Source organism: Hemiscyllium ocellatum, chromosome 24 (assembly GCF_020745735.1).
Source record: "Hemiscyllium ocellatum isolate sHemOce1 chromosome 24, sHemOce1.pat.X.cur, whole genome shotgun sequence".
NCBI lineage: Eukaryota > Metazoa > Chordata > Chondrichthyes > Orectolobiformes > Hemiscylliidae > Hemiscyllium > Hemiscyllium ocellatum.
In genome coordinates, this window is record NC_083424.1 from 29,325,446 (window position 1) to 29,350,123 (window position 24,678).

Consider the following 24,678-nt stretch of genomic DNA (forward strand, 5'->3'; position numbering starts at 1 on the left):
CATTATTGTAGCACTGGAATCACATATAGGCCAGACCAGGCAAGGGTAGCAGTTTCCATCCTTAAAGGACATTACTGACCCAGATGCAATGGTTGCATGGTCACCACTACATTCTTATTTTGAGAATTTTAATTCCACCATCTGCCATGGTGGGATTTAAATCCAAGTCCCAGAAGATTACCTGGGTCTCTGGATTAATAGCTGAAAATGTGTTGCTGGTCAAAGCACAGCAGGCCAGGCAGCATCTCAGGAATAGAGAATTATAATACCATTCGATCATCACCTCCCTATTATGGTATGTAGAGAAAGGTATTTCCATCATTAAAATGCGTGTCAAATATTTCTTCATTTGTTTACAACATTTGACAAAATTCCCCCTAATTAATTCACATCATCATGACACTTATGTTTGATGAAACCATTGTGGAAATGAAGCGCAAAAGGAGAGTTGCAAGCTGCCGGTTGATGAAGACAGGAACATTTTCGCCTCTTGAGTATGAAACATTTGAGACTCCCATTGGCTGCCATTGAATCTCAGTTTCCTCACAAAGAAAAATGATCTTGATTGAGATTATGGACCCAAAATTAAAAGTCTTTCGCTCAATTGTGGGGGTTTAAAAATGCATCGAGGAGAAAGTGAGGACTGCAGATGCTGGAGATCAGAGCTGAAGATGTGTTGCTGAAAAATCGCAGCAGGTCAGGCAGCATCCAAAAATGCTTCAATGAGCAATAGCTTTCTACTTTGTATCTGAAGTTTAAATAATTTCAAAGATGGAAATTTATTAACAATGTATCTCTTTCAAAAGACAGGACTAAAGAATAATGACCCAGACAGAAGAGTTGTAATTTGTGTTTACAGTGCATCTAGATGGTTAGCTTCTCCCTTTCATTTTCAAATTAATGCTAACATTTTTGTAAAATATTTTCTTAGGATGTGGAACGTGAAAAGTCCGCCAATGCTAAATTAAGTGAGAAAGACTCACCTTCATCTCAAGCACTCCCTGATACAGTTCTTGATAATACTGGCATTAATAGTGCTCCCAGTGACAATGAGGAAAACTGGCGTGGTAAAATAAACCTTGTTATAATACAGAAAGATTTAATCCATGTTTTGCTGCTCATTTTATTTAAATATTGTACTTTGGTGTTATTTAAGAAATAGTGTCTTCGAAAAGCCAGAAATGTTATGCGTCGCTTGAGTCACTCAGGGAGCTGGCTGCAAATCAGGGAGGACCCCATCCACAACCCCTGCCCCAGAGCCCTGTCAAAACCCACCCTGCACTTCTGTAATATTCAGCATGATGATGAGTCAGCAATCTGATGTAATCACATCATTTTTCCAACATTACAGTAGGTGAGCGGGTGGTGGAATTGGAAGCCAAACTCCATTTTTTACCAGCAAATGACAAATAATTGACCTTCGTTGAAAATCCAATTGAAACCCAATATTGCCCACTCCATTCCTTTGTTAGGCACACAAGAAAACCTCTTACAGTAAGTTGCCCCAGTATGAGGCGATGGCATAAAGGCAGATTAAATAGGCCTCCAACTGGGACCATGGCTACTCAAGGCACTGGCATCTCCTGGTGAAGCTCGCACCCGATGGATGCTGTTAGATTTTGGTTTTTAAGGTTCCTTAACAAATAAAGAGAATGAGAGGGCTAGGAGGGGGTCTCTAAATTATTGTTAGTCTGATTCACAGCCTAACCCTCTCCTTCTAGATGTCCAAAATTAAACATCTATTTACTGCTGAGCCCCCACGTTGCCAGGGCTGGTTGGCCTCTGTCCGGTACACTGTCGGATATTTGACTTGTGTTGAGATGGTGGGTGCAAGAACAAACAGGCCACTCACTTCCTGTTCCACCTCCCTCACCTGCCAGAAGCTGTAAAATCCAGACCATTGCTGTCACCTTTTAGTACAAAGCTGCAAAGCTTGTTTACAAGGAACTGTCGCATAACAACTGTAGCATATAAACAGTCTGTTCAACCCATCCAACTCACGCCAACATTCAACTCCTCTTGAATCTCTTTACATCCTGCCATATCCAGTGCTGTCAGCATTCCTCTTTATTCCTTTTCTTGTTATATGTTTATCCAGCTTCACTTTCAATGTAGTAACTTTGTGATGAATTATGTATTTAAATTGATAGAAATTTACAGTGCGGACGGCCATTTGATCCATAGTGTTTGTACTGGCAAAGTTACAGATTTTCTTTTCTCAAAAGCCAAGTTATGGTTCAGTCTTTGCATACTCTTGTTTTTTGTTCTATGTGCATTAAAATTTAAGTTAGTTAAAAATCACACAACACCAGGTTATAGTCCAACAGGTTTATTTGGAAGTGTAAGCTTTCAGAGCATGCTCCTTCTTCAGGTAACTAGCTAAGCTACCTTGGCTTAGGTAGGAGCCAAGTTAAAGAGTAGAACCTCAGAGGTAGTAGTCTCAAGACTGCTACAAGTGCCACATGCTAGTCAGATTACAAATAAAACAATAAGCAGGATTAATGCGTGGCTTGAGAGATGGTGCAGAAGGGAGGGGTTCAGATTTTTGGGACATTGGGACCGGTTCTGGGGAGGTGGGACCATTACAAATTGGATGGTCTACACCTGGGCCAAACTGGAACCAATATCCTAGGGGGTGTTTTTGCTAATGCTGTTGGGGAGGGTTTAAACTAATGTGGCAGGTGGATGGGAGCCAAATGAAGAGGTTAGTGGACAGTAAGGAGATAGTAACTAAAGCCTGTAAGGAACTAGATAATGAGGTCAGCTTGACTAAGGGAAAGAGTAGACAGGGAGCTGATGATGAATGCAAAGGGACAGATGGTCTGAGGTGCATTTGTTTTATTGTGAGAAGTGTAGTAGGCAATGCAGATGAATTTAGGGCTTGGATTGGTACCTGGGAGTATGATGTTATTGCTATTACTGAGACTTGATTGAGGGAAGGGTATGATTTGCATATAAATATCCCAGGATATAGATGCTTCAGGCAGGATAGAGTAGGAGGTAAAAAGGGTGCAGGAGTTGCAATACTGGTCAGAGATGATATCACAGCTGTACTGTAGGAGGACACTATGGAGGACTTGCGCAATGAGGCCATATGGACAGAGCTCAGAAATAGGATCAGTGTAGGGGCCTCCCAACAGTGAGCATGAGATAGAGGTACAAATATGTAGACAGATTATGAAAAGATGTAGGAGTAACAGGGCGGTAGTGATAGGAGATTTTAGTTTTCCCAGATTGACTGGGATTCACTTTGTGTTAGAGGTCTAAATGGAGTAGAATTTGTAAGGAGCATCCAGGGCAGTTTCATAGAGCAGTATGTAAATAGTCCAATTCAGGAAGGGGCCATACTGGACCTGGTGTTGGGGAATGAGCCCGGCCAGGTGGTTGAGGTTTCAATAGGGGATTACTTTGGTAATAGTGATCACAATTCCATAAGTTTTAGAATATTCATGGACAAAGACAAAAGTGGTCCTAAAGGAAGAGTGCTAAATTGAGGGAAGGCCAACTAAAGCAAAATTTAGCAGGAGTTGGGTAATGTGGATTGGGAGCAGCTGTTTGAAGGTAAATCCACATTTGATATGTGGGAGGCTTTTAAAGAGAGGTTGATTAGAGTGCAAGACAGACATGTCCCTGTGAAAATGAGGGATAGAAATGGCAAGATTAGGGAACCATGGATGACAGGTGAAATTGTGAGACTAGCTAAGAGGAAAAAGGAAGCATACATAAGGTCTAGGTGCCTGAAAACAGATGACGTTTTGAAAGAATATCAGGAAAGTAGGACCAATCTGAAATGAGGAATTAAGAGAGCTAAGACTGGTCACAAAATATATTTAGCAAACAAGGATTAAGGAAAATCCCACAGCCTTTTTTTATGTATAAAGAGCAAGAGGGTAACTAGAGAAAGGGTTGGCCCACTCAAAGACAAAGGAGGAAAGTTATGCTGGGATCAGAGAAAATGGTTGAGATTCTTAATGAGTACTTTGCATCAGTATTCACTGAGGAGAGGGACATGACGGATGTTGAGGTTAGGGACAGATGTTTGATTACACTCGGTCAAGTCGGCATAAGGAGGGAGGATGTGTTGGGTACTCTAAAAGGCATTAAGGTGGTCAAGTCCCCTGGTCCGGATGGGATCTATCCCAGGTTACTGAGGAAGCGAGAGAGGAAATAAATGGGTCCTTAACAGATATCTTTGCAGCATCCTTGAACATGAGCGAGGTGCTGGAGGACTGGAGAATTGATAATTTTATCCCCTTGTTTAAGAAAGGTGGCAGGAATAATCCATACAATTATAGACTGATGAACCTGACATCAGTGATAGGGAAGCTGTGGGAGAAGATACTGAGGAATAGGATCTATTTACATTTGGAAGAAAATGGGCTTACCAGTGATAGGCAACAAGGCATGGTGTAGGGAAGGTCATGTCTTACCAACTTAATAGAATTCTTTGAGGAAGTGACAAAGTTGATTGATGGGGGAAGGGCTATAAATGTCATATACATGGACTTCAGTAAGGTGTTTGGTAAAGTTCCCAATGGTATGCTGATGGAGAAAATGAAGTCGCATGGGGTCCAGGGTGTACTAGCTAGATGGATAGAGAACTGGCTGGGCAGCAGGAGACAGAGAGTAGTAGTGGAAGGGAGTTTCTCAAAATGGAGAACAATCACCAGTGGTGTTCCACAGGGATCTGTATTGGGACTACTGTTGCCTGTGATATACATAAATGATCTGGAGGAAGGTATAGGTGGTCTGATTAACAAGTTTGCAGATGACACTAAGATTGATGGACTGTCAGAGAATGCAGCAGAATATAGATAGATTGGGGAATTGGGCAGGGAAATGGCAGATGGAGTTTAATCTGGGAAAAATATAAGGTGATGCATTTTGGAAGATCCAATTCAAGAGCGAACTATATGGTAAATGGAAAAGTCCTGGGGAAAATTGATATAAAAAGAGATCTGGGTGTTCAGGTCCATTGTACCCTGAAGGTGGCAATGCAGGCCGATAGAGTGGTCAAGAAGGCATATGGCATGCTTTCCTTCATTGGACGGGAAATTGAGTACAAGAGTTGGCAGGTCATGTTACAGTTGTGCAGGACAACAGTGATCCCTCATCAACCCTATCTGTCATCCTTTCAACAAACTTTCCAGCAAGTTAGTCAAACACAATTTCCCCTTTAGAAGACCATGCTGGTTCTTCCTAAACAATCCAACACTCTTTCTTTGTGACAATTAACTCTATCCCGACATCATCCAGAATCCCTCCCATCCCATCACATCAATCTATCTTTTTCTATCTTATTCTCTTCAAATGTCATCCATTTTTAGTTGTCTACTCTCTTCTGGTCTTGAGCTTTACCTTGTGATTTTTCCTTCCTTGTTCATCTCAAATGATGTTGATCTACTGCCAATGGCTGATGCCCAACACTAATTTCTACAATTCTATTGTGCAAGGCGATAGGAAACAAGGTTCTTACAGAAAGGAAAATGAACCACAATTTCTTTAAATTGATTTTGTTTCTCTTCAGTATTCCCTCACAAGGTACCTCAAAAACCATGGGGAGATCCTATAGTATACAACTATACCAAGGTTCACACTGTGAAAGACTTGTATGCTCTCAAGCAATTGCTACAAAATGGTCTGACAGTAACTGTAATAGAAGAAAAGGTAGGCTTTTTGTCTATCAGTTTATAATTCTGTTATGATCACAAAATTTGGAACATTGTTTTACAATATATTTTGATTTCTGCAAACATAATCAAAGAGTGAAAAGGCATGGTAGCTCAATATGCACCAAGGTATATATGAAAGCATGTTGGGTAGACATAAAGAGTTTGCAGGATAGAACTAGATTGAGTGAGTGGAGTCAAAACTGACAGTTGAAGTAGATTGCTGGAAAATCAGAAGTTGCTCATTTTAGCAGCAAGAATGAAAAGAATGAAAATTCTGATTGGTCACAGCATTCCCATGGCATTGAAGCAGAATTTGTCCAATCAGAATCTACCAGCCTTGTCTGAGAATTAAGATTGACAGTTAATTTCTCCATGCCAGTGATGGCCCAACCAATTCGCACCCCTTTTCACCCCTTTGCAAAATGGTCAAGTCTGTTTCTTATGTTCTAGTTCCGATATGTGTTTAAATATTATGTGTTTGGTTGGTATGCTCTAACACCTCAGACTGAACGTTTGTTAAATAATCATTTTATTTTGAGGATTAAAGTCTTGTATGTTTTCATAGATCCTGTCATGGCCTATCGAGACAGAAGATGACAAAATCCCAGAAGCTTCCATGAAAGAGAAGGTCCAAGATCCTGGAAAGGTGGTAGTAATAAATGCAGAAAACTGTAGTATGCACTGCAGAGAAAATTAAAGGGTGCTCTTATACCTTACAGTAGGTGTCATATCTTAGAGAAGATCACCTACTCCTTCAGTCCTTCCCATTAACACATTTTGCTATAAGTTTTTCTCATTTAGAAATCCTCCAAATATAGGTAAATATTGCTCTTTCATGCCTTTAATATGGGACACAATATTTAAGTTATTTTGAATGTAGTCAGAGATATCAGTTGCAGACTCACTGGTATCAGACCAATAGGTTTTATGCCAACCTGAAATGGCCAATCATTAAATAGCGATGTACAAATGCTTGTTGTTTCTTGATGTTTGTAAATATTGATTTAGCTATAATGTATTTTTTTGTCTCTGGAGGAATTAGGGAGGCAAAGGCAGTGCTAAAAATGCAAAAGGGCAAGACAGCACAAAGGAAAAGAGGAAGTCACCTGTTTCATTTCGAAGTGATCCACCCATTCGGAAAATACTAGGAAGTTACCATATGGATTTGTACTCCATTGTAACAGGAAATCATAACTACCAGATGGTTTGTGATTTAGGAGTTCCCAAGATTGAGGAAAAACTCAAGTCTCCAACACCAGAGATAAAGGTAATCTACAAATATGGACAACTTAAATAACAGGTAGAACACGATAATGAAGAAGGCGTTTCGTATGCTTCCCTTTATTAGTCGGTGCATTGAGTATAGGTGTTGGGAAATCATGTTGTAGCTGTACAGGATATTGGTTAGGCGACTTTTGGAATATCGCATTCACTCTGGTCTCCCTGCTATGGGAAAGATGTTGTTAAACTTAAAAGGGTTCAGAAAAGATATACAGGGATGTTGCTAGGGTTGGAGAGTTTGAGCTATAAGGAGAAGCTGAATAACTTGAGGCTATTTTCCCTGCAATGTCAGAGGCTGAGGGGCAACCTTATAGATGCTTATAAAATCATGAAAGGCATAGATAGGATAAAATACCAAGGTTTTTTCCTCAGAGTAGGGGAGTCCAAAACTAGAGGACATAGGTTCAAGATGAGAGGGGAAAGATTTTAAAGGGACCTAAGGGGGAACTTTTTCACACAGAGGATGGTGCATGTATGGAATGAGCTGCCAGAGAAGGAGGTGGAATCTGGTACAATTACAATATATAAAATGCATCTGGATGGGTACAGGAATAGGAAGGGTTTGGAGGAATATGGGTCAAGTGCTAGAAAATGGGACTAGATTAATTTAGGAGATCTGGTAAACATGTACATGTTGACTTAATGGTCTGTTTCTGTGTTGTACGTCTCTATGACTCTATGGCTGTACAGGAGTAAGGAAGTCTTGCTGCAGCTATAGAGGCTTGGTGAGACTAATCTCAGGGTATATGTGTAGTTTGGTCACTTTGCTTGTGAGAAGGTATACTTGCCAGAGGAAATACATCGAAAGTTCACTAGACTGATTCCTGGGATGGCAATTTTGATATATAAGGAGAGATTGGACCAGCTGTGCATGTATTCATTGAAGGTTAGAAGAAAGAGAGGAGATCTCATTGAAAATGTGTAAAATTCTGACAGAACTGGATGGACTGGATGCAGGGGTGTTACTTCCCCTGGTTGAGATCTTTAGACTAAAGGGGTCATTGTCTCAGAATATTGAGTGGGCCATCTTGGACTGAGATGAGAAGAAATGTCTTCACTCAGAAGCTAGTGAACCTGTGGAGTTCTCAACAGCATAATGTTGTGGATGCCAAATCACTGAATATATTTAAGAAAGAAATAGATTTCTGGGGGCTAAAGATGTCAAGAAGTATGGAGAGATAGTGGGAATAAGATGGTAAGATAGAGGGGAAGATGTTAAGATAGAGGATCAGTCATGATCATGTTGAATGGTGGAGCAGGCTCAATGGGCTACTTATGCCTCTATTTTCTACGTCTATGTTTCTACATTAATCTTTATAATTCTCTTCCATAGCAAGCAATGGAGGCTGTGTCATTGAATATAATCAAAACTGAATGGATTTCTGATTGAAAAGGGAACCTGGGATGATGGTGGCAAGCAGCAAAGTGCCATTCAGATCAGCCATTGACTGGCAGTGCAGGATTGTTGGGCCAATGGCCTACATGTTGAATGGCTGTCCCTTGCTACTACATGTTACAGTGTAATATTTCAATTCTCCATTAGGAAACTATAAGAGGAAAAGATGATAAGAAAAACAGTGCTGTTTCGAAATCAAGAACAAGTGCGAAATTGAAAACACCAGACAGCAGTAAGTGCAGTAATTGTCTTAGAAAGTCATGTGCCAACCTACTATGCTTCACATAGCCTGAGGCTTTGTACCCAGTGTTTGATCAATTACAATGAATTCTCACCATATTCTAAGTATTGTGAGTTACTAAATAACTGCAATAATGATGCTAACATCATGGATAAATGAAACAGATGATACTAACATTCAGGGAATTCAAAATGGTCATTAGCCTTCAGCATCTGATGCAACATCTGTCACTGAATTTGACAAAGACATGACATGAACAAAGCAATAAACTAGGTCGGCACAGAGAAGCTGCCAATGAGGTGGCTATGTGGTCCAAAGAAGAAACTGAAGTATCCCATGAGAGTATCAAAAACTCAAGAATTCTTAATTCCCAAAATGAAGTTGAAAAGACCCTAATTTAAGTCAACAATATCTGAAAGCAGTAGAATTCTTGTTAGTGCACAGGAGGCACTTGAAACCTGTCTTTGGCAAAAGAAGGATCCTTTCTTTCCCATGTACAATTTTTCAAGTTACAAATTAGGAACTTAACCATACTAATTTGATGAAATACAGATCAAGGAAAACCCTACAGATGAAACCTAATTCATACTTTACAATTTGAACTAATCAAACCACAAAATTATGTTTTACATAGTGATTCTGATGCTGTTTCAGTTGGCTGGCTTAGCTGCACTTGTATTTATACACATGAAATGATTATCATAAGAAGCACAAAAACACCAAGAATTGAACAAATGATTTGTCAAAAATGTAGAAAAGAGCTAATTAATAGGCAAAATCAATGGAAGAGACATTTCTCTCACCCAGTGCAGCTCCTCTGTTTGTAGTCTGGGACTTGGGCTTTACTTCACTCCCAATAGCAGCACATCTTTGAAGACATTGCGTTCCTGTGAAACAACGTTACATATGTGCCATAGAGATCCATTACTTAGATTATACTTAGATTACTTCCAGTGTGGAAGCAGGCCTTCGGCCTAACAAGTCCGCACCGACCCGCCGAAGCGCAACCCACCCGGACTCATTCCCCTACATTTACCCCTGCACCTAACACTACGGGCAATTTAGTATGGCCAATTCACCTAACCTGCACATCTTTGGACTGTGGGAGGAAACCAGAGCACCCGGAGGAAACCCACACAGTTATGGGGAGGATGTGCAAACGCCACACAGACAGTTGCCTGAGGTGGGAATTGAACCCGGGTCTCTGGCGCTGTGAGGCAGCAGTGCGAACCACTGCTGCCCCTGCATTTTCACCTGCTTTTCCGAGAACACAGCATAAGAACCTGTGTCACTGATAACCAACATACAAAAAATACACACAGCAACAGAATAGAGTAAAAAGATGTAGGAACAGAAGTATCAAATTAAATGGAATTCTTCTCAGAATTTCATATGCTTATGGACTAAATAACTGGGTTAATATCTGAGCTAAATATTAATTGGGGAAGGGTTTTTTAAATATGCTTTCAAGGAATGTGGGTGTTTAATGTCCATCCCTAACCACTCTTGAGAAGCTGATGGTGAGCTGCATTCCTGAAATACACAGCTGTTGTCCACTTGGGATATGACAATTTGCGGGATTCAGTGGTGTTAGGAAGGGAGATCCAGGACTTTTACCCAGTGACAATGATAGAATGGTGATACAGTTCCAAGCTAGAGTGCGTGGCTTGGAGGTGAAGTTGCAGATGGCAATGTTAGGTCAGTGAGTTGGGGTTGGGGAATGTGGTGTGAGAATCAGAAAGGGATGGGTGAAGCCTGAGCTCAGACGTTGTATCTGCTGATGTTGGCCAGTCAGGGTTGGACATCAGCAAGTGACATCTCCTTACATGGAGACTTGAAAATCACCTCAATACAAAACTGGACCAACAAAAGCTATAAATCCCCCACAAGCAAAATCTCTTGAATAATCTTGGAAATAACTGAGGAGAATGGTGAGAGCCCATTTAAAACAACCCTCACTAATTCACAAATAACAACGTCAAGGTTGAAATTTGCAATGCAAAAGAAATGAGCAATACATTCTTCCAATCATAGAATTCCTACAGTGTGGAAGGAAGCCATTCAATCCACTTTAAAAAGCATTCCACCCAGACTCACCCCCTTCCCTGTAACCCTGCATGTCTCATGGCTAATCTACCTAGCCTGCACATCCCCGGGCACTGTGGGCAATTTAGCGTGGCCAATCCAGCTGACCTGCACATCTTTGGATTTTGGGAGGAAACAGGAGCACCCGGAGGAAATGTACGCAGACACAGGGAGAATATGCAAACTCCACACAGACAATTGCCTGGGGCTGGAATCAAATCTAGGTGGTTGATGCTGTGAGGCAGCAGTGTTAACCACTGAGCAATCGTGCCACCCGAGTCATGAGAGATCAGATCATTAGAATGGAAAGAACAAATGATTAATTTATTGCGATAGTGTGTGTTTGCATTCTTAAGTATTCTTATTTTCCAGCAAATTTGATAGTTACCAATGAATCAGACTCTTTTTTTGTCACAGTTTTATTTGCACTGATAACAGAGGCAGATCTCACAAACTGACCGATTCTCTCACAAACTGAAATTGTCACAAGTAGGACACACTTGTTCCCTTAATAGTGGAATACAATGCAGAAAAGTAAAGAGATTTACATGACTCCAGAAAACCAAATTACCAATGGTTCTAGGCTACTGGTACTCATTAATTACACAGCTTTCGCAATTCTTTGAAAATTCCTGTGGAGCAATTTGTACTTTTTGGATTATCTTTCAGAGAAAGCAAAAGGTAAAAGAGACATGGATTCAAGGATTTCAATGGATATCACACCAAAGCATCTCTTTGTTGAGTTTAAGTTACACCTGCAACAGTGGTTGACACGAGCTGATGCAGAAAATGAAATATACATGAAGAATACTATGTTCAGTCTATTCAGTGATGCATAAAATGCAACCATTGGAATGCATTTAAATTTTGAAATTCAGCATTAAAAATAATTGTCATTATTTTCAACTTGCCTATTCTGTTGTTTAATTTTTTTTGAGATTTATATTTATTTTGAGATTCAAAGTTTGTGTTTCTGGCCACTTAACCAGAATGTGGAAGTTTACATTTGTGTCACTTGACCCATAATTGAAGACAAGGTTTGGTTAGCTCAGTTGACTGAACAGCCTGAGTTACCTCTCTCTAATGAGAAAGCAGCCGAAAGGATCAAATGGGATTATAGTGAGTAAATCTGGGCTGCTATGCCTGTCTTGCTGACATTTTGAAATGGAGGGTGCAGTCTGCAGAGCGATATAAATAAGTTAAGTGAATGGACAAAAACTTGGCACATGGAATATAATGTGAGGTTATACATTTTGGCAGGAGCCCTGAAGAAAGGTTACACCTAAAACTTTGATTTCTCCACCTCCTGATGCTGCCTGGCTTGCTGTGTTCTTCCAGCCTCCTGCTTGTCCACCTGGAAAATATATCAGAGCTGAATATTACTTAAATTAGGAAGACTGCAGAAAGTGACAGCAGAAAGGGATTTTGGATTCCTTATGCATAAATCACAACAAGCTAGCATTCAAGCTCAGTGGGTGAAAGAGAAATCAAATGAAATGTTGGCCTTTATTTCAAAGGGAATGAAATAGAAGAAGCAGGTGGTCCTGGTAAAACTACACATGGTACTAATTAGATCACACCTGGAATACTATGAACAGTTTTGGTCCTCCTATCTAAGGAAAGAAAAGATGGTTAAGAAAGAAAATCTAATGTTGTCATTTATCTCAAGAGGATTGGAATGTAAAAGCAGCGATGTGCTACTGAGACTTTATAAAGCTCTGGTTAGGCCCCATGTAGAATACAGTGTCCAGTTTTGGGCCCCACACCTCAGGAAGGACATACTGGCACTGGAGCGTGTCCAGTGGAGATTCACACTGATGATCCCTGGAATAGTAGGTCTAACATATGATGAATGACTGAGGATCCTGGGATTGTATTCATTAGAGTTTAGAAGGTTAAGAGGAGATCTAATAGAAACTTACAAGATAATGTATGGCTTAGAAGGGGTGGGAATTTGATTCCGTCAGGTGGGGAGACTAGGATCCGTGGGCACAGCCTTAGAATTAGAGGGGGTCAATTTAAAATGGAAATGAGGAGACATTTCTTCAGCCAGAGACTGGTGGGCCTGTGGAATTCATCGCCACAGGGCGCAGTGGAGGCTAGGACATTGAATATCTTCAAGGCAGAGATTGATAATTTCTTAATCTCGCAAGGAATTAAGGGATACAGGAAGAGTGCAGGCAAGTGGCGTTGAAATGTTCATCAACCATGATTGACTGGCAGAGTGGACTCGATGGACTGAATGGCCTTGCTTCCACTCCTATGTCTTATGGTCTTATATAGTACCATTGGAGACTGTCCAGAAAAGATTCACTGGGCAGATACTAGGTATGGAGGGATTGGCTCCTGTGCAGAAGTTGAGTAGGTCAGGATTGTATTCATTAGAATGAGAGAGAGTTGTATTGAAACATACAATATTCTTAGAGGGCCTGACATGGTAGATGCCGAGAGGTTATTTCCCCTTGTGGGATAGTCTACGACCAGAAGGCATCATCTTAGAGTAAGGGATTGCCAGTTTAAGAAGGAGATATGAAGGAATTTCTTTTCTCAGAGGGTAGTAAATCTGTGGAATTCTTTATGACAAAGAGTTGTCATAAAATTATGACAAAGTTGTCTAGGTTGGATTGTTAAGAGTATTCAAGATCAAGATAGCCAGATTTTTACTCAGTAAGGTATCCAGGGCTATGGAAGTGAGGCAGGAAACCCATGGACCCAATTCCATGACCACTGACATCTAGAAGGACAAGGGTGGCAGACACATGGGAACACTATTACCTGCAAGTTCCCCTCCAAATAACTAACCATCCAGACATTACCAATCCTTCAGTGTTACTGGGTCAAACTCCTGTAACTCCCTCCCTAATGACTATGTGGGGAGAGAGTTTGAGGTTCTCTGGGGCAGAGGGATCTGGGTGTCCTCGTTCATGAGTCACAGAAAACTAGCATGCAGGTTCAGCAGATAATAAAGACAGTGAATGAAATGTTGGCTTTTACACCTAAGGGAACAGAATATAAAGGTAAGGAAGTATTGTTGCAACTATACAAGGCATTGGTGAGACCGTGTCTGGAGTATCGTGCACAGTTTTGGTCCCCTTATTACAAGAAAGATGCAGTGATATTGGAGGCAGTTCAGAGTAGGTTCACTATATTGATCCCAAAAATGAGGGATTTGTCATATGATGAGAAATTGTGGAATTTAGGAGAATTTGAGGAGATCAAATTGAGGTATTCAAGATGATAAAATAAACATGGAGTGGATGCTTCCTCTTGTGGGGCATTCTAGGATGACAAGTCATAGTCTCAGGAAAGGGGTAGCAAACTTAAAACAAAGTTAAGGAGAAATTACTTCTCCCAAAGGGTTGTGACTCTGAAATTTGCTACCCCAAAGTGCAGAGGATACTGGAACAGTGAGTAACTATAAGGATGAGTTAGGCAGATTATTAATTAGTAATGGGTTGAAAAGTTATGGGGAGAAGGCAGGAAAATGAGGGTGAGAAGCATATCAGCCATGATCGAATGAAGGAGTAGACTTGATGTGCCAAATGGCTTAATTTTGCTCCTATATCTTATGAACATATAAACTTATGAATGTGGACTGTAGTGGTCAAGAAGGCACCTTCTCAAAGACAACTAAGGACAGGTAATAAATGTTGGCTCAGCCAGTGACATCCACGTGCCTCGAATGAATTAACAATCAGAAGACCCAATGGGCCAAATGGCCTACTTCTGCTCCTTATAGTCATATGTGGCAATACTGTGCATCCCTCAACCGGAGGAATTGGCATTGAGTATGATAGATTCTGGGCCTCCAGTACACTCCCCACATCCTAGGATGCCTCCAGCTGTAATGCCTTGACGTAGAGGTTGTTTGGCAGCCAGTGGATGTTGCAGCTGGTCCTGGGCTTGCTGATGCATTTATTCTTCCTCAATTTCAATGTACCATCACTGTACCACAGTGACAATGACGCCAGCTACATTCATCCAATGAAACTATATAGGGAATATATAAAACAGGACAAGTCTTTAGTAATTGGAGCAGTCAACATTTGCATCACTCATACATGACATTTTAGCATTGTCTCCATTCGGCCCTACAAGGAGAAATGCTTCCAACATTCTCTTGAAGCTGTGTGTCTGTCTGTCTGTGTGACTGTCTTTGTGTGTGCGTGTGTGTGTGTGTGTATGTATGTGTGTGTGTATCTGTGTCTGTGTGTGTGCGTATGTGTATATGTATGTTCATGCACTGCAACTGGCATTGTGGTATTGTCTCCTGGTTCTGGAAGTCGCTGCTGCACACTGGCCTTGGAGTCCCATGCAGCCAATAAAAAAGTTAGAGGGAATGCTGAATATTTCTACATGGAACTTTAGCATAGGAACCTTATTCCAATGTAACACAAGGTGTGTTATGTCAAGACAGAGGATGATTGTAAATGCAGTAGGGTTACCAATACTATGTTCCCCCAACTCCCCAGAAAGGCAGCAATGCATACAAAATCATGGTGGTGAATACTTACAATTAAAGGTGAGAGGACATCAGCTCTGTGACCTTGAATAGTCTGTCAGGTCTTGAATTGTCTTTGTGAATTATAGCCTGCAGGTGAGACTTGTAAGACCACCCGTGATTACTTCTGCTTCTCAGAGGTGACGGTGATCAAGAAGCAATAACCAATGACATGGGAAGATTACTTGGGACCAGGATTGATATCCCATCAGTTGGACACTGTGGGGTTTCACTTGCAGGGGACTATGATTATAGATGATTTGAATTAAGTGCTTCATTCATGCAAATTTCTCTTGAAGGGCCTCACATTGCTCACAAGTAAGAGTTCATGCTTAGAAAAAAATAAAACACTTACATTGTTTGCTCCAGGTGTGTTCACAACCATTTGCATTTCCATCAGGTATTTATGGTGGGTATGGGAGATAGTGCGGAGTCACAGGTACCATCTGGTAAACCATGAATTTGCATGTTGCTTTCTTCCCTGCCTTCCCTGCAAGCCATCAACACTGAACTTCCCACACCCCACTTTGAATTACAAGTTCACTTCCCAACATTATCCCCGGAGCCCCACCCTACAGCTTAACAGAGGGATAATGGAGCGGTATTACATTGAAAACTTGTCAGTCTCTGAAACAGAAGTATGCCTTTTAGATATAAAAGAGACAAAGTTGTGAAGAGAAACTGATATAGTCAGCAGATAATGCTCTGTGTAAGTACAGCCATCCCCACAAGTACCACCAAATTAAGATGCACAAGAGCTTTGCAAAATACTGTGAGATCATAAGGGGAGATTTACAAGATCTGCATCAAGACACACTGAACTAGTTTGTACTGTGAGAACATTAGACAGGGCAGAACTGTAAAGGAGCGCAGCTCATCTCCCTACACATAAATTATTGGAAGGAAAAATAATCAACTCCTGTATAGATATATCATTAAACTCATTCAGTTTTCCATGTGTTTACTGTACCGAGACATTGCAGACACTCTGCTCCTGCACCCACAACCACTCCCACTCCCACTCCCACTCCCACTCCCACTCCCACTCCCTGCCTCTACTTTTCCATTTCTCTGCCTCCTCCACCTTTTACTAATGCTTTAATCTCCAAAGACTATTATTTAGCTCCAGCTGCCTCGAGTGCAGTGGGGTGTGAGATCCTCCTGTAAAAAATGAGGTCTGCAGATGCTGGAGATCACAGCTGAAAATGTGTTGCTGGTCAAAGCACAGCAGGTTAGGCAGCATCTCAGGAATAGAGAATTCGATGTTTCGAGCATAAGCCCTTCATCAGGAATGAGAGAGAGTAGCCAAGCAGGCTAAGATAAAAGGTAGGGAGGAGGGACTTGGGGAGGGGCGATGGAGGTGGGATAGGTGGAAGGAGGACAAGGTGAGGGTGATAGGCCGGAGTGGGGTGGGGGCGGAGAGGTCAGGAAGAAGATTGCAGGTTAGGAGGGCGGTGCTGAGTTGAGGGAACCGACTGAGACAAGGTGGGGGGAGGGGAAATGAGGAAACTGGAGAAATCTGAATTCATACCTTGTGGTTGGAGGGTTCCTAGGCGGAAGATGAGGCGCTCCTCCTCCAGCCGTCGTGTTGTTATGTTCTGCTGGTGGAGGAGTCCAAGGACCTGCATGTCCTCGGTGGAGTGGGAGGGAGAGTTAAAGTGTTGAGCCACGGGGTGGTTGGGTTGGTTGGTCCGGGCGTCCCTGAGGTGTTCTCTGAAGCGTTCCGCAAGTAAGCGGCCTGTCTCACCAATATAGAGGAGGCCACATCGGGTGCAGCGGATGCAATAGATGATGTGTGTGGAGGTACAGGTGAACTTGTGGCGGATATGGAAGGATCCCTTGGGGCCTTGGAGGGAAGTGAGTGTGGAGGTGTGGGCGCAAGTTTTACATTTCCTGCGGTTGCAGGGGAAGGTGCCGGGGGTGGAGGTTGGGTTGGTGGGGGGTGTGGATCTGACGAGGGAGTCACGAAGGGAGTGGTCCTTGCGGAACGCTGATAGGGGAGGGGAGGGAAATATATCCTTGGTGGTGGGGTCCGTTTGGAGGTGGCGGAAATGACGGCGGATGATACGTTGTATGCGGAGGTTGGTGGGGTGGTAGGTGAGAACCAGTGGGGTTCTGTCTTGCTGGCGGTTGGAGGGGCCCTTGAGCCCCGCTCGAAACGTCGAATTCTCTATTCCTGAGATGGTGCCTGGCCTGCTGTGCTTTGACCAGCAACACATTTTCAGCTGTGAGATCCTCCTACTGTGATCACTGAGTTAAAACAGCTGAACGGGTTGTAGGCTAAAGCACAAGTTGTGACGATGATGGAATACAGTCGGTTCTGCTGTAACATGTGTTTCTTCAATGCAAATTGGCTTTAACATGATGAAGAATTTCAACCGTTGTTTATAGAATGCAAACTTTCCTTAGCCGAATGGGCTAAACCATGATTCCGGCCCCATTCGTTTAAATGGCGTGTTTATTGCAAGGTTTTCTTATAAAGAGAGATTGCACAAGAAGGAAATGATTGCATTACATCAGAAGCGACTGTACTCTCCACTTGCCTGGGTGCTGGGTAAATGCAGCTCCAACAACCCTCAAGAAGCTCAATGCCATCCAGAACAAGGCAGCTAACTTGCCTGCAGGGCCAGTGCAAACATGAAGGCAACATGGCTGTTGCCTAGGGTTGAAAATGTGTTGCTGGAAAAGTGCAGCAGGTCAGGCAGCATCCAAGGAGCAGGAGAATCGACGTTTCAGGCATGAGCCCTTCTTCAGGAATGTTGCCTAGAATACCAAGGTGTGGTGGGATGGGACTGCAGCCATGGTTTTATACCCACTATGCCAGGGTCTGCAGCCATGCTGTTATAGCCACTACGCCAGGGACTGCAGCCATGGCATTATAGCCACTACGCCAGGGACTGCCGCTATGGTGTTATAGCCACTATGCCAGGGACTGCCACTATGGCAAAATAGCCACTACGTCAGGGACGGCCGCTATGTTGTTATAGCCACTATGCCAGGGAGTGCCGCCATAGCATTATGGCCACTATGCCAGGGAATGATGCTATGGTGTTACGGCCACTACGCCAGAGACTGCTACTATGGTGTTATGGTCACTACACCACGGACTGCCGCTATCGTGTTATGGCCACTATGCAAGAGACTACCGCTATGGTGTTATAGCCACTACGCCAGGGACTGCAGTTATAGTATTATAGCCACTATGCCAGGGACTGCCGCCATGGTGTAATAGCCACTATGCCTGGGAATGCTGCTATGGCATTATGGCCACTATGCCAGGGACTGCTGCTATGGCGTTATAGCCATTATGCCAGGGACTGCCGCGATGGTGTTATAGCCACTATGCCAGGGACTGCAGCCATGGTGTTATGACCTCAATGCCATGGCGAAAGACTGAAGTGTCTGAAATCTTGAAGTGGATTTGCCAATCTGCCAGGAGCTAGTATTTTCTTTGCTGCCACTCGTGCTTCTGTTGTGCCACTGGTTTTGACATCTTGACAATAACTCACATCCAATTGTAGCGCATTTATCAGCTGCCTTCTTCCTTCATTGATCACCTGTAGAGCTTTAGTTGCAAACCCTGGGATCCATTTCCTGCTGCCACTCATGTTTTTCTTATTGTGCTTTTGGTTTCGATACTGTGTCAGACCCACCTGCTCCTAGGTGCCACACCCTTTAGTCCAATCTGCCTGCCTTCAGTGATCACACTAGGAGCACCTCACACTCCTGTACTCTACACAACAGTCTGGAAAGCACTGCTTGGAAGTGCAGTGGAAGATGAGCAGAGTAAGCACAGGCATAAATGGGCTGAATGGCATCCTTGTGTAATGTTCTTATTTTGTAAAAACAGCTAGTTCAGTTGTATGTGATTGTTTCATTCTCACTTATGCTTTCAGATAACTATGATTTTATACACAGACAGTATTGCTGACTGTGCTATTTTTGAGTAGACTGATGTAGAGCTATTGCAAAAATGTGGTGACTGTGGAGTCAAGGATATTCAATGATCAGACTTTAAAGATTTGTCTATGGTTGAGGGACAATCTGATCTGTTAGTCTGAGAAAGTTAACTGTACACTTAATCTTGAGTAGTGCATCTTTTCTTTTAGGTTCAGTGAATTTCCTTCTGAGAGCTACCCTTGTTGAGTAGCGTTAAACTGATCACTGGTATTTAGCCTCTGAACTTTGTGTTTTTTCAATATATTATAGTATCTTAAGTGCCATGTATGGTTTTCTGTTCAGAAGTGAAAAGTTTTGTTTTCTGACGGCATTGGTCGGTTCGACATATTGATTTCTGCTTTAAAAGCACCCTCTGTAATTGTTTGATTTTTGAGTGATTCGCTGCCTACATCAAGCAGTTCACTTTTGGTGGGTTGGAGTTTCATTCTCTTCAGCCAATGCATGTTTTTAAACAATGCTGTAACATTCACCTGTGTATCAAGTTTGAAATAGTTGAACGATCATTAACCTATATGATCCCTGTCACATTTGCTTCAGATGAGTCACCTATTACTCCCAGTAAAGGTTGACTTAAATCTCCCATTTGTTGAACACCATCCTATAAAGGCAAATATTTTCCTAGAATGATATCTGCAATAAGGCATTAACTTGTTTGTCTATGTAATCATTATTAACTCTGTAGTTCAAAGCTTGTTTTTGACTTTTGCAGATCTTTCTTACAGAAATTGGGTTGGCAGGATTGGATGGACATTGTTTTCTCTTGTGTGTTTCTCTTAATTCCACATCCAAACCTGTGTGCTTTAGCATCAAAGGGTTTGAAGACATTTTGTGATAGTCTATCATAAGATATTTTTGTACATTAGGAGACTGGTGAACTGTTGAATTTCTTGAGATAGAATGGCTTTCTGTTCCCATCATGTCCTTTTTTCCAGAGTGCACTATCTACCATGATCTTGAAAGTAATGAAAAGTAATTGTAATTTTAAAAAGAATCATTAAAGGAGTGAGTGTGTCAATGGCAAGGCCAGCATTTATTGTTCAGTTAAGAGTCAACCACATTGCTGTGGGCCAGACCAGATCAGACTGGCAGTTTCTTTCCCTAATGGACATCAGGTGGGTTTTTCCTGACATTTAATTTATGGTCATCATTAGTGTGGACATCATCATGGCCTTGACTCTTAAGTTCAAATTTTATTAAAAACAAATTCAACCATCCTGTTGTGGCAGGATTCAAACCCAGGTCACCAGAACATTACCTGGGTCTCTGGATTAACAGTCCAATGATAATACCGCCAGGCCATCCTCTCTCCATGTTCTTATAATATTGTCAAATGTGTTTGTCCCTTCTCTTACATTCTGGTGTTTTAAAACATGAACTGTTGTTGGATCTATGTGTTCACTTATTCTTTGCTGGGCTGCTTTGATAATCCTAAATAGTAAATAAATAAATCCTAAATAAATTCTGTTTTGCATGAATTGTCTTTACCATATAATCCAGTTTAATATCCTGTCTGAGGTATTTGTGATTTTAAATCTGCTAAGAAGTGTAGTATTTTTCTCATTGACATTGTAGTTAATTGCCACTGCTATTCTTATTTAAGTTATTTATTGAAAAATGTTGCAATTGTTAAATATATTCTGTAAATGTGACTAGGTTTGCTGTTCAGGGTTTTAAATTACACAATCACTTCAAAAGCATTAAATGTTGAGTCTTCCCAAGCAAGCTTAGTTTAAAAGTCTAATTTATGGGGGATCCAAGATGGCGGCGACCCAGCGAGTCTGAGTCTACAGTGCTCCTCCCAAGACTTGGGCAAAGTGGGCCACCCACCTCCTCCACACTCACCAATTCACTTAAAATAGTTTTTACTTAATGTAATTAGTTGCTCAGTACTGAATTTAAACAATCTAATCTCCTGTCAAAATGACTAAAGGGAAGGGAGCCCGCAGTTCTCAGCAGGCAGGTGCCCCTCCCCCACCCTCCCCAGCCGCAGCAGAGGCGCCCGCAGCCGCCCCGGGGGACTTACCTACTGTGGCGATCCTCGCGAAAATAATCTCCAAACTTGATGCGAAGATTGATGCCTTCATTGAAGAGTCCGGGAGCCGATGGAATTCACTCTCGGCCACGTTACAAAAGCACGACCGAGACATCGAAGAAATCAAGTGACGCATCGGAGGGGTGGAGCTGAAGACCACGACCTCCGAGGCCATCACAGAATCGGCTGTGGATCGGGTCCGGACTCTCGAGCAGCGAGTCCGGACTTTAGAGAATCATATTGACGACCTCGAGAATTGAGGCAGTCGAAAAAATATTCGTTTACTGTGCCTTCCCAAACGTGAAGAGGAAGGCCAGCTTACAGCGTTTCTCGAACAGTGGCTTCCACAGCTTTTAAATCTAGAGGTTGGATCAGGCCAGGTAAGGGTGGAATGGGCCGACCGGGTTGTAATACGCGGGCCCGGCTCAAACCAGCGCCCCCACCTGGCCCTGTTCCGGTTGCAGAGCTACAAGGAGAGGCAGATACTCTTAGAAATTTCCAGAAATCTTGGGAAAGATCCCAAAGCTATGATTTATAAAGGATGCAAGATTATGTTATTCCAGGACTTTTCTCCAGTTGTGGTCCGAAAGAAGAAAGTGTTTGATGAAGCAAAGAAATGTTTAAGGGACTTAAATATTCAGTAATCCTTGCACTACCCAGCGACGCTACACTTTAACCATGAAGGTAAAAACAATGACTGCAGACACTGGAAACCAGATTCTGGATTAGTGGTGCTGGAAGAGCACAGCAGTTCAGGCAGCATCCGAGGAGCAGTAAAATCGACGTTTCGGGCAAAAGCCCTTCATCAGGAATAAAGCTTGTAGAGAGAGGAGGAAAACTTCTTCAAGGCAGGCATCCTTGCAAGAGGATTCGCAGTAGGGTTAAAATCAACGCGGTAAAAACAATGACTGCAGATGCTGGAAACCAGATTCTGGCTTTATTCCTGATGAAGGGCTTTTGCCCGAAATGTCGATTTTACTGCTCCTCGGATGCTGCCTGAACTGCTGTGCTCTTCCAGCACCACTAATCCAGAACTTAACCATGAAGGGCCCATGTATAACTTTGGATCGCTGGAGAAGGCCAAGGAATTTTTTGGACTCTCTTAGATAAATTGTAAGAGATAATTGATGTTGTTTTGCTCTCCCCCCATTCCGGTTTACATCCCCCCCCTTTTTTACATTAATCCCTTTCATTACCTTCCTGTTTAACATTATCTTTGGGGAGTGAAGAGAGAGGTTTATTTATTTGTTCTCAACATAGCGATTTTCTTTCCCCCCCTCTTTTTTTAATATATATAGGCAGGGGGGTGTAGTTAATGTAGGTGGGGGGACATGGTTACCTTATCCTGTTTTATCTCTGTCTTTAGGAGCGGGGTTGTTTTCCCCTGTTACTTTGTATTACTATATTTAATTATTACTTGTTGAGATTGTGTAATTTTATAGTTATATATGTTTATTTATTCGGAAGAATTTCTCTTTCAAAATCCTAAACCAGATAAAAGACGAATCTGGACGATATATTCTGATTAAAGCCCTTATAAATGGAGAGGAATATGGGATTTTAAATTTGTATTGCCCCCCCCAACATATCCTTTTAAATTAACGGAAGCCTTCTCAAAATTGATGGCTCTCGGTGCTCATTGTACAATTATAGGGGGAGACTTTAATTGTATTATGGATCCGGAAATAGATAGCATTCCCAAGAGTACTGCAGGAGTATCTCCCAGATCCAGACAATTGATGGATTTGAACAAAGAATTAGGATTAGTAGATGTATGGAGATGCCTTCATCCACAGAGCAGAGATTTTTCTTTTTACCCCAATCCACATAAATGCCATACCAGAATCGAAATGTTTTTTGCTCCCTTGATTTTTTAAAATTCCATATCATCCTGTAAAATAGGTAGTATAGCAATTTCCGATCACGCTGCTGTATATATGGAAATCAAGGCGAGGAATAATGGGACATCCCCCAGCATTGATGTATGGATTCTTTCCTGATGAAAGATAGTAAATTTGTAAAGTACCTTTCTCAAGAATTTAAAACTTTTTTAGAAATTAATTCAGGTACGGCTAGCAACTCATCAATGATGTGGGAGACCATCAAAGCTTACACGTGAGGTTTGATCATCTCATATTCAGCGACCCAGAAAAAAATTAAATGGAGAACAACAGCGTCTGCTCGAAGCTCGCTTAAAAGCGGCTGAAACAGCATTCGCTGACAGACCTTCTATTGTCAAACTGCAAAGGATTACGGCCTTAGGACAGCTCTGAACACCACGCTTACCCAAATGGCTAAGAGGGAAATATGATTTGCAAAACAAAGCTTATATGAATTTGGCGATAAACCTGTTGGATACTTAGCATTTCTCGCAAAGAAATAAAAGGCCTCTCAAACTATCATGTCTATCAGGGAAAGTATGGGTATTCTGACTCATGATCATAAAAGGATTAATGCAATCTTTAGAAAATTTTATTCTGATTGATGTAAATCACAGGATTACGATGACAGAGCTAGGAGGATACAGTCATTTTTTTGAAAATCTGACCTTTCCGGACCTAACTCCGGAACAGGTATTGGACCTGAATGTTCCCCTAACAATCCAAGAAATGCTTGATGCAATCAGGCAACTTCAGAGCAGTAAGGCCGAGATGGCTTTCAAGCTGAATTCTATAAAGAGTTTACAGGAATATTGGCTGGTCCACTTATGGACATGTATAACTATTCATACAGTCAGGGCTATCTCCCACCTTCGCTGAAAGAGGCGAATATCTCTCTTATTCTCAAAAAGGAAAGGACCCAGAAGATTGTGTGTCATACAGACCAATATCCTTGCTAAATGTAGATTTTAAAATCCTCTCTAAAATGTTAGCATTGAGGCTAGAAAGGGTATTGCCACACATCATAAAGGAGGATCAAGCGGGGTTTATTAAGGGCTGTAGATCATCCAATAATGTTAGAAGGATTTTGAATGTGATTCAAGTCTGCCATCAGGGAAAGATACCAGGAGTAGTAGTCTCATTAGAGGCGGAAAAGGCATTCGACAGGGTTGAATGGTCATATCTATTTTACACATTGGAAAGGTTTGGCAAATGGGTCTCAACACTGTATAGTGATCCCAAAGCAGTTGTGATTACCAATGGATTAGGCTCGGAAAGCTTCAGTGTGGGTAGGGGCTGCTGTCAGGGATGTCCTCTCTCGCCATTGCTATTTACACTAATAATTGAGCCACTAGCAGAAGCTATATGGGTTGACCCTAATATAATGGCCCCGATAATGTTCTTCTATTTCTCAGTAATCCTTTGATGTCTGTGCCTTGTTTAATCCAAGTTATTAACACATTTAGTGCATTTTCAAGCTATAAAATTAATTTTTCAAAATCGGAGGCTATGCCAATGAGCGGTCTTGCTAGCTATCCCACTTATTGGACGGATCCCACTTTCCCTTTCGGTGGTCCCTGGAGGGTTTCTTATATTTAGGCATTTTTATTACCCCAGTATTTGGCCAGTT

The 24,678-nt window shown here is 41.9% G+C and overlaps 1 protein-coding gene across 1 annotated transcript in view; it reads left to right on the plus strand.

Annotated features, from left to right (window-relative positions):
* LOC132827457 (leucine-rich repeat-containing protein 43-like) overlaps positions 1-21,299 on the plus strand; it is a 38,220-nt gene extending 16,921 nt beyond the window's left edge. The window contains exons 7-12 of the mRNA XM_060844144.1: positions 932-1,067; positions 5,528-5,667; positions 6,238-6,321; positions 6,715-6,939; positions 8,497-8,581; positions 21,121-21,299. Of these exons, the coding sequence (XP_060700127.1) occupies positions 932-1,067; positions 5,528-5,667; positions 6,238-6,321; positions 6,715-6,939; positions 8,497-8,581; positions 21,121-21,299 (849 nt within the window). The remainder of the gene's footprint in view (positions 1-931; positions 1,068-5,527; positions 5,668-6,237; positions 6,322-6,714; positions 6,940-8,496; positions 8,582-21,120) is intronic.
* Positions 21,300-24,678: the final 3,379 nt, after the last annotated feature.